This window comes from Spea bombifrons, chromosome 5 (genome assembly GCF_027358695.1).
Source record: "Spea bombifrons isolate aSpeBom1 chromosome 5, aSpeBom1.2.pri, whole genome shotgun sequence".
Taxonomy (NCBI): domain Eukaryota; kingdom Metazoa; phylum Chordata; class Amphibia; order Anura; family Pelobatidae; genus Spea; species Spea bombifrons.
The window spans coordinates 20,105,923-20,116,816 of NC_071091.1; the positions used below are offsets into that span (position 1 = coordinate 20,105,923).

Below are 10,894 nucleotides of genomic sequence, written 5' to 3' on the forward strand. Positions count from 1 at the left end.
ATAACACATACTAATAGGAAGCTGAAACTTTTAAATTCACTGCAACTCCCTCATGGATTTTTGTTGTTACAAAAAAATATATATATATAAAAAATCTCCCTCATGGATGAACTCAACTTTGCTACTGCTCTATCATAAGTGGATGAAAAACTGAATATACAAAAAACATCTGTATAGTATTTAATTACATTGACTGGGCTACCACCAGTGGCATATTGTGGCAAGTGTTTTTTTTCTGTGTAAATGGATCATGTAAGATGTAAGAAAAAGTTAAGAAATACTAGTGACCGGAATCAGTTTCTCAAAGTAGGCGACACTTTTCTGCGTTTATTTCTGTTAAAAAAATATAAATAAATAAAAAAAAAATGTGACCTGTTAACTTGCTTATGTTTGTATTGGAATTCCAGACATCTGATATATTTCTGTGGGTTTCTGTCAAACTAGTTAAACTGTGACTCGAAATTCCTGTATTCATTTACAAAAAATGAACTTGCACTGCGGTAGTGATTTATAATGTGAAAATCGGAATAAACGAAGTCTTTTAAATGTGTGGTGTTTTTTGCTTTCTATCAAATAGTTATTTTTTTCATTAAATTTTATGTGTGTATAAATGAATTTAAAGATTTCAATAATTGTCACTGAAGTGACGGTAACTCCTCTTCACGAGTTTGCAAGTTTATTATTATCTGCTGTAAGATCTTCATAGGAAGTATAATGCAGCAGTTACAATTAAAGGTGCCGGTCCACTGGGACATGTTAATCAAATCTGCCTTTTTATTTCCTCTGAATGCTTAATCATGTAAAACATTATAGAAACTTGGAACCACCTGCTTTTGTGCTTCATGATAATTGTTCACTGAAAAAAAATAACTACAAATAAGGCACATTTTATGTGATTTGAGTACTAGGAATTATGTTTTATATATATATATATATATGTCGCTAAATAATAAATTAGGGCTTGTTGCCCAAAGGGATGCCTTCTTCAAATTATAAATGTTAAAGTATTATTTCAATATTATTTTTCCCTGGGGATATGCGAAATGTCCACCTTGTATTTGTGTTCTATCATATAAATGAGAGGGCAGTTCCAACATTTTTAACATTGTATTTCACAATAATAACGACCACAATTAAGCGATTGCTGGCCGTCTCAAAAAGTGGCAATAACCTGGGTCACGGAAGAGTCAACGTTTATCCCCTCAGGGACCCCCCCCACCCCCCCAAATTTACATACACCAATCACATGTCACTCATACATGCTACCTGTCCATTCAGCTACGCCAATTCCCAGGGGCCTAGTTGTGTTTTCGTCCTGAAACTCATGATGGAATGTATATGCATTGCCATAGCAACCTATGTGTGGAACTCTATAGGATGAGCAGTGAAAAAGTAATGTTTGGTGTGTGAACATACATGACTGCAGGATCAAGAAAGAAGGGTATTCACCTCGTATAACTTAAGCAGTCTATTAACATGCTCTCTGTATCGGTTTTAGCCAGCAATTAATTGGCTATTGTTAAGGGATTGGGGAAAAAATGCAGGCTGAGACCGCGTCAGCAAATCTGCGTTTAAATGCTTAACGTATAATTGAAAAGACAGCCGCTGCCGATGGCATGTCATGTAGCATATTTTGGCCTCTTTGTTATTTGCCTGTGATGCTTTGTTATTTTATTTAGTTTTCCTTTTTTTTTTGCCCATAAGAGAAAATAGAAACAATAAAGGAAATTAAAAAAAAAAGATTTGGGTATAAATTACAAAGGCAATTACAAAATACAATTACGGTAATCTGTTAGTGACAGTTATTAAAGGAGCATTTAGCCTTTCTGGGGACCTATTTTTTTTCGTTGTCTTTTTTTCTTTTGCCTGATTGCCAGCTGATTCTATGGGTGATTGCAACTCTTGTCTTATGTATAGGGCAATCAAGGATAGTTTTATCCAAATCCCAAGCTTTCTTGAATTTCTTTACTGGGCGCTCCCTCAGGCCCAACACGCTAAACACAATATGACGTCACTTCCCAGCACTCAGACATAGTGTGTGAACACGTTGAGGGAGTATTGGAGTGCCAGGGGTGAGGTGTGTGTAAGGGTACAGTGTTAGAGTGGTAGAGCGAGTATGTATGCGTATTATTAATAGAGGGTCCTGAAGAAATATTGCACCAGGTGCCACTAACGCTTTGTTCTCATAAGGTATGCTTACGGGAGGATCGTAAGGCACAGTGATGGGTGGGACAATGGGATGGACATGGGAGGGCTTATTAGAGGGGCATTGGGGCCAGGCATTAAGCTGGCAATGGGCCCCAAGATTTCTGATTGAGGCCTTGATGCTGGAACGGGGCAGTTAAATATGCCCCACAGCCCTGACCCAGCCCTAGCTCGGTTCAGTCTACTTCCTGTAACACTCAATGACTTTAACAGCATACAAACACACTATATCCCCCCTCTTTTCTGCTCTCCCAGGTTCCACTAAGCCTAAGCTCACCCTTGACACTGACACTATACACAAAGACCATAGACTCAGAGGGAAATTGAAGGTGGGGTTGTGTATGCACTTTCCAGTATACACTGAATCTCAGTCTCCCCCTGTCACAGTTCTCCGTCCTCCTCCTGCTTGCCTCACATGGAACCCTGTCTTCAGTGCAGGGGTCACATAACTCACTGGGAGGTTGAGCGCAGGACAAGAGGAAGGAATCAGTGCTGTCTTTGAAGACGCCCAACCAAGTTCTCTTTTTTTTTTATTGATACATGTAATAAGTACCAATGCATATTAACATGACTGTGCCCCTGTGTACAATAATGCTTAATCCCAATTAATAGTAATGATCCTTTGTATGCATGTTTGAATTTTTACACCCCACAAATGGTACCGGATATATATATAGATATAGTTTAGTCTCATTAAATACAATAATACTCATTGAATATAATATTAAATAGACTATAAAACTGACTGTAGTAACAGAATTCATGCGTAGTCGTGTATTGCATGTGCTGTAAGTTGAAACACACACAGACAGATATTATTGCTGAGGGATGGGAGCACCAGTGTCCATGAGCTAAACAGCAGATAGTTTGTCTTATTATTTGATCTATGGTGCTGTATTCTCAAGTTTGTCCACATGGCGGCGTTGCATACTTAATTTTTCCTTGCCTCGCCTCTACTAAGGGACATCTAAATGTCTGTAGATGTATATAAATGCATTGTTTAGAAGCACTTTTTCATGTACGCCAGTTTTATTTAGTTATTGAGGTTAGCTGATTTAAGTAACCTAAATAATAAACAAATTAAAATGTATGTTTATACCAATTTAGCTCAAATGTGATGTTGTTTATTCCCAGGGGCCAGTCTGCAAATGTCATATAATGTGTTCAGATGCTTTAGAAAATGTAACTGTTAAGCTGTGCCTTTCTATTAAAACTGAATATGTTTTCATTGTGTGTATTATGGCTATGTGATGCCATCACCAAGGAGGGTTTTTTTATGAAAATGGTTTCATCCAAGGACATCTCTCCCACATACACCCTCAGTTAATGTAAATATAAGCACGGGTAAATCCTGTTTATTCATACCACAGTGGATGATAAAATATACACTTTTGCCGTATTTAAACACATCAACAGTATATACTGTATAGTCTAAGTTTGGTATACTGGTGCCATAGCCCTAATAGCACTCTCAATTTGCAATTCGGTGCCACAAGTAGTCAACATCCCATGCTATTTAATGCAGCCATTACCATAAAGAAATCAAAAACAGCTTATGTTCCTCAAAAATCCCTTAGTGCTGTTTTACCCCTAATGAAGAGGGCTTGGCAAAGGTTACTTCCTTACGTGAGACCACGTTTGGTTGAGTTTTTGAGCAGTGATGACTTTTATTTTAAAAGTCCCTTGATTGGAGTATATGGGGGAGTCAGACAATTCGGGGACTCTGATAATAAGCAGAAAAAGAGATACTTTTCATTTTCATAGAATGAGACAGAGAAGGAACAGCTTGAAGTGACTGTCAGCCAAGAGATAGCTGGTTCACCTTTAAAATGGAAGCAGAGAGTGATCAACGGCCTTGAAGGAACGGAGGATTGTAGATGGACTGGCCTGTGACCAAGATGAAAAGATGTTTATGAAGTATGTAAGGCTTTTGTATCATATAGCTGACTGGTCCAGTGTTCTAGAGGAGTATTTATGGTTAAAAGTTGGGTTAAATGAGAGATTATGATGATATGTCATTTGTTTTGAAATGGGGAATGAAATGTCTCCAGCTTGGCCGGAACCCTAAATGACTCTTTCACCAGAAAAATCAATATGGTACGCCAGCCCAAGCTTCCCGGCTAAGTACACATACATACAAGAAATTGAGACCAGTGTTATAAATAAACCATAGAAGATTTATTCAATTAAAAAACTAACAAACAAATAACTGGTGTTTTCACATTAAAGTTGAAGCAAGTGGAACATATCAAAAAAGTCTTCCCGTTATACACCACTGATTTTAAATTAAGAACATAGAATTACTTTTGCATACACATCCATAATATTAAAATGTAGTCAGTCTAGAAAAAATGAGCAACGTCTCCTACAATTCTGTCTTCAGGAGTTTTAAAGCTTTCTTCATGTTTTCATACACTAAAAAAAAGAAAACACTCATATAAGTAAATCCAGTTACAACAAATGAAACAATCACTGTATATTGTTAAGTCAATATCATTTAGCAGGAATAACGTTACAATAAATGTTCCACCAACTCTGCTTATGGTCTCTGTATCTCTAAGAGAGGTAGAGGACTGGTGGATGACATCATATCTTTGTGATCTTCTTCACTCAGTACTGCAGGACCATCAGAAGTCCAGGGCTGGGAGTGGGAGCCCCACATGCCCCTGCCTAAGAGTGTCCCTGATTGTAACCATTTGCGGCATTGAAAATATTCATGTAAATATTTATTCATGCTAGGTGGTTGCCATAGAAACTGAGAACACTTCTAGAAGATTGTTTTTAAAACCTACAGAATAAAAATTATGACAGGTCTGCTAATGTTATTTGTTTAATGTACTAAAGTGTACAATTAATCTGTTGTCTAAATGGAACAGCACTTCTAACACACACTGAGCTAGTATAACCTACACGCCTGTAGCTAAAATCCATACTGCTGATGAGAACACGTCTGTTAAATGAACACCCCAGGCATGGTGTCACTTTGTGAATTTAACCTTAGCCACTCAATAAAGCCATATACAATCCAGGCATTTCCTAGATCATCAGATTTAAATTGTTCTATTTTTAATGAATAATTTCAAATCAGGGGAATAAAAATGTAGAAATACAAAATAATTACGTAAAAATGCAGCAATCGGCCTGTTTCTTTAACATTTTTGACAATGTGAGCTATTGTCTGGCCACGCTACATTCCCATATCATTCTGATATTTTTGAGATGAATCAAATCACTTACACAAATCAATATCAACGGGCTCATATGTGTAGCGGTGGTTTGAATACTTCCCTGGAATATCTGCTCTTACTACAAGTGAAGGATCTGTGGGCGAGAAAAGTAAATGACATTTAACAATAATATCAATTAATAGAATAGCACTCCTAGCACATTAGGACAGTCTTACTGTCCTAATATGCCTTATGTGAACGGGGTGTGACACAAAGCACTCGTGTAACACGGATGGTGCGTGACATGACTTAGGGCTGTTGCAACTGGAGGATGACTTAAACGAATAGTAAGATTGACAGTATACAAAATGGACAATAACATTAAAACACGTTAAAACATACTAGTAGAAGAAGGCTCTGCTCTTGTGAGATTACATTTATTTATTTAGCGCCGGCAATCGCAGTGAGAGTTGGTAAGATAATTACAATGTATTTATAAGCCATGGAGAAATTATGTGAATGGCATTTGAGATGCTCTCATACATAAAGCTGTACCCATTGTTTGGCGTGCTGGGAACTGGTACTCTTGGGGAGACATTTACAATGAGGCACTGACTCCTCTTGTAGGTTGTTAATGATTCTCAGAACACAGAACTTACCCACAAAAACAATCTTTGGAACATACTGGCCATCGAGTAACAAATTTTTGTCTGTGGGGTCATACTGGAACACAATAAAAAAACATTTGTTGTAATTTAGTCAACTCTATTAACCTTCATCTTCATTTATTTTTGTAGTTACGGTAGACTGACACTATTTATCATATAATTAATAGAAAACAAAATGAAATCTACAACTGCACCCCAAGCCTTTGACGTTTGGACCAGGAGTACTGGTCTTCTGCGCTAAGTGAAATTTAAAAAAAAAACGTAATATGTTCAATATTCCCGATGTATACTTATTTAAGACAAATTTATAGAGAAACCACAAAGAAGGGATTAAAGTATTTTTTTGCTTTGTATGTTCTGAAAATAAATATGCAAGGGATCTGGGGTCCACTCCATCAGCATACTTTAACAAGTCAATCTCCTATGTGTATAAAATGAAGGCATTTACCATTATGATCACCATCTGCTGGGACAAAATACTGTTGCCCTTAACTTTCTGATATTCTTTAATCAGTAACACGCAATAGGTATGTGATATATATGAAGATATGAAAGGTTCTCCTCGGTGGAAAACACGGCTTATAACCCAATGATACTAATAGACAGTGAGACTTTTTTTTGCTGATCTTTAAAAAAGAATATATTGTTCCATCATTACGAAGCATCATTAACAAGAAAATACTCACGATAACATTAAGAAGCACAAATTGTTCAGCTAATTTCTGGATGCCTTTGTGTTCTGAAAATGCCTTCTTCAAAGCTATAAAAAAACGGTTTCTTGATTAATGTTCTTAATTCTAATTTAAATATGGAAAGGTGTATTATTACAATTCTAATTCTGGCTAATTTCCTTTCTGTCTGTTCCTTCATCAACCTGGTATATGCAACATGCAGCAGTCAACATAATACCCCCCTGGGGCCCCCCTGGGGCCTCTTAATAGCCACCATAACCTAAAGGTACAGACCTCCCCCAAAACACAGAAAAGTAAATGGGATTACCTTGAGAATGGGGGCAGTCTTCTCTGTGGTTGATAACTATTAAGGGTTTGTTTCTGTGAAAAAAGGAAATTTCTACAGTTTGATACACAGTTTTATTACACAGATAAAAAAAAAAATAAAAACATGTCATGTTGGTAGTATTAATATCACAAAATCTATTAACCGTTTCAGGTATGAGGTTTTTAGGAACCCCAAGTGAAAAGATTTAGGTTACATCATTTCTAATACAAGAAATTAAAAGGGTAATCAACACATTTCAAAGTATTTTTTATTGTTGTTTTTTTAAACTTGGACTATTGAAGACTGTAACAGGTGTTTAGTATGTTTGTATGGTAACACCACCTCTGTAATAGTATGAATGAACCATTGGAAAGAATGGCATTAAACTGCAGTACTATATTAGTACACTAGATGGCACCATTGTTTCAATTGCGATTCATGTCTGTCAATCTATTACTTTAGTCCCAATCCTTACCCAGTCTTAGCTTTAAATAAGGCCTCTTCATATGTCTGAACCCAGTCAAGGTTATCTCCCCATCCTGCAGGAAAAGATCACACATAAATGGGTTAGCAATCAGGTCACAACGTTTTAAGGATATACAGATATAATTTGGGGATGTAAGGTGTATAAGCTAAGATACATTCTATACACAAATACAGCACGATATATAAATGTATATTGACAAGAGAGAGTAGGGGATAGTTCATGTGGTGTATTTAGCAAGATATGGATCATGTTTTTGACCAAGTTAGCTAGAGTTTTTAGAATTATACAGAAAAGAAACATAGTAGTTTTTTTATTTATGCAGTCTGCAGTCATCTATACAAATCACTGCTAAAGGAATATTAAAGACTCAAGCAATTAAACGATTTTATGATACCTAAATATAACTTTGATATTTTTTTGTGCACATTGTGTACATGGTTTCCATGAAAATCCTTTTTTCTTTCCCCACTCTTCAGGTTTTTTTTTTTTACATTGAAAGAGATGTGTTCAGCTAACTCCTATCTCTTGTGCAGTAATGCACACACATACACCAAGGGGTGTTCTCAGTCTTTTCTTTTTAGGGGGTGATACATAAAAAGTACTTGCATAGTACAGTCAGAAAGATTGAGTTTACCTCTTGAGAGTGTTTGAGGCTTGGTGGTATTTTTCTCTTTTTGTGGTACATCTTTAGCTAGAGCGAAGGAGGTGGCCACCAGGAGGACGAACACTGACTTGAGAACTTTCTCCATGCTGATATCTAAAAAAACCCCACAAAATGTAAATTTCCTCATTTACTATCTCTAGACATAAAATATCAATCACTAGAACAACGCTTTCACCCCAACAACTAATTTTTTCAGCAGTTGCACAAATGCCAAGATATCATCTCATCAATTGATTGTATCCCTATTATATCACAAATTTGAAATAATAATCACACAAACCAAATAATAAAAAATATATAAAATATTATTATATAATGAAAGTTATGCTACATATTCAGGATGGTGTTACAAAAGTTACTTAAAATATTAAAAATAATGCAATTCCCCTATTAGTTCCATTAGCTGATTTTTGCCTTGATTCTGCTCACATATACCATAAAATTTCCAGTTACGTCATATAATACAATACACTCTTAATTATTAACCTATTGTAAATGTCAAGTTACTTTAAAAGATATGCCGCTAGACTTGTTTTGAACCTTTCTTCCTTATTCTAAACAAGTACATAGTATTTCATTCAACAGTTGAGTTTCTCACTGATTTCATTGCATTCAAGCATATCCCTGCATAGCTATACATTGCTTCATACATAGAAATATGGCTGTATTAAAAAAATAATCATTAATAGATTGACTAATGCATTTTGATAAATATATACTAATTAAAATTAAGGCAGGCAACAAAAAAAGACACTGGCATGGAAATTAAAAAAAGTATCTTAATTAAATATCAAGTTTGTCAGAATTCAAGAATTTTGCAATTTGTGCAGTAAAAAGCTGATTTTTTTTTTTTTTAAGAAATCCCTTTGGTTGCTGAGAATTAACTCTGCCAAGAGAGAAGAATAACCTCTTTGTATAACCTGTCTCAGTGAATAAATCTCTAACTGGATTGTATTCTTCCAATCATCCCTTTTAATTGTTACTCGTTCCTTCCCATGTAAACTGATCCAATGGATCAGAGAAAGAAATAGCTGAGAGCCAACTTACCTCCACTCCACAGGTAAGAAAGTGTTGTAGGTTTAGTGAGCACGGTCTGTGAATTCGCAGCCTGTATATATTCACCTGTGCACACCTGGACCCCACCCCCTGCATCATAGTGTATGTCGTCATGCTGCATACCTTAGCCGTGCTCAGTGTACGATAAGCTTCTTATCAAATCACGAATATAAAATCCACGCCCGCTAAGCCGCTGACGATCATGTAACATTGTCTACAACTCCCTATACTTTTCAGCTAAGGATTTGTTTTGCCTGAACTTTTTTTTTTATTATTACTAATTGGGCTGTTATCCAAATACAGGTAATCCTTAGTGAGGAACTAGGATTTGCCTGAAGGCTGATTTGTCTTTGTGTGATTGGATGAAGGCATAGCCTTAAGTGAGGTCCCTATATGAGAAAGTAAAATCATTTTGCAGAACAGGTTAGCCTTCATTGGATGGCTTATCTACCATGTTCAGCTATTTCATTCTAATCAATTACATTTGGTATCAACTGTAAAGTTACCTTTTATTCACAAAAATTAAGTTCTATAATTTCTAAACTGAAAATGGGGATACTTGGCAAATCTGGATCTTGCATTTTATTTCACGACACGTAGACTAATAGGTTATAAGGTGCTATAGGTGTTTGCAAATTCTTCAAACCACTTTTTGTAAGCAAATCATCACTTAATAAAACACACACATATATATATATATATATATATATATATATATAAATTGTGTAGGGTCGGTTCTAGGGTACCTAATGTGAATAAGGTCTTCTCCTCTGACAATATTTCCTTACTTATACAAAGTATAACCCATCTATCCCCCAACCCATCTATCCCTTTCTCACTATCTCCCCTCTCACTCCCTACCCCCCTTCTCACAATCTCCCCTCTCCCTCCCTACCCCTTCTCACAATCTCCCCTCTCCCTCCCTACCCCCCGTCTCACAATCTCCCCTCTCCCTCCCTACCCCCTTCTCAAAATTTTCACTCTCCCTCCCTACCCCCCTTCTCAAATCTCCCCTCTCACTCCCTAACCCCCCTTCTCATGATCTACCCTCTCCCTCCCTACCCCCCTTCTCATGATCTACCCTCTCCCTCCCCACCCCCCCTTCTCACAATCTACCCTCTACCTCCCTACCCCCCCCCTTCTCACGATCTACCCTCACTGCTCAGCGTGAAGCGCCGGCACCCGAGACAAACGCCTCACGCTCCCAACACTGCGCTCTGGGCAGCGCTGAGGCAGGTGGCGGCGGCGACGGCGGCAGCGGCGGGGAGCAGAGGCATCCTGGATTTCTGTCAGGGGGGCCCAAGAGTTGCCGAGCGGTCGTTTTCAGCAACCGCTCGGCATCCCTTGGGCCCCCCTGACTGGCAGAACTCCAGGGCCCGGTCGCAGTCGCGACCCCTGCGACCCCGGTAGTTCCGCCACTGGCATTCGTAGTTTATGAACTACTTCTTGACATGACTTGCTTGAGAGTCGATGTGAGCAGAAACTTTAACCCATTGTATAAAAATGTCACCCAGAGTTTTCACATCCAGATAGAAATTTCTAAGCCATACATAGTCATCCATAAAAGAAATCCTAAACCTTCTCATTATAGTTAATGACATTCATAGTTAATGCTGGTAACGTACACAATATGAAACTGTAACTTTCT

At 37.3% G+C, this 10,894-nt stretch overlaps 1 protein-coding gene across 1 annotated transcript; it reads right to left on the reverse strand.

Moving 5' to 3' along the window:
* Nucleotides 1–4,361: 4,361 nt before the first annotated feature.
* On the reverse strand, nucleotides 4,362–9,337 carry AGR2 (anterior gradient 2, protein disulphide isomerase family member). The gene is made up of 8 exons (XM_053466252.1): nucleotides 9,238–9,337; nucleotides 8,161–8,283; nucleotides 7,515–7,578; nucleotides 7,040–7,092; nucleotides 6,727–6,800; nucleotides 6,032–6,095; nucleotides 5,443–5,526; nucleotides 4,362–4,620 (listed from the first exon to the last, which is right to left on the reverse strand). Exons 2-8 carry the CDS (start codon nucleotides 8,273–8,275, stop codon nucleotides 4,571–4,573), a joined length of 504 nt encoding a protein of 167 aa, XP_053322227.1. The 5' UTR covers nucleotides 8,276–8,283; nucleotides 9,238–9,337; the 3' UTR covers nucleotides 4,362–4,570.
* Nucleotides 9,338–10,894: the final 1,557 nt, after the last annotated feature.

Excerpts from the sequence above, each read along its gene's own strand:
- AGR2 (XM_053466252.1), bottom strand. The coding sequence starts at position 8,275 with ATGGAGAAAGTTCTCAAGTCAGTGTTCGTCCTCCTGGTGGCCACCTCC. Across the intron at positions 7,579-8,160 it reads GCCTCAAACACTCTCAAGAG|GATGGGGAGATAACCTTGAC; the intron begins GTAAACTCAATC and ends CTTTTCCTGCAG. Across the intron at positions 6,801-7,039 it reads AGACTGCCCCCATTCTCAAG|CTTTGAAGAAGGCATTTTCA; the intron begins GTAATCCCATTT and ends GTTTTTTTATAG.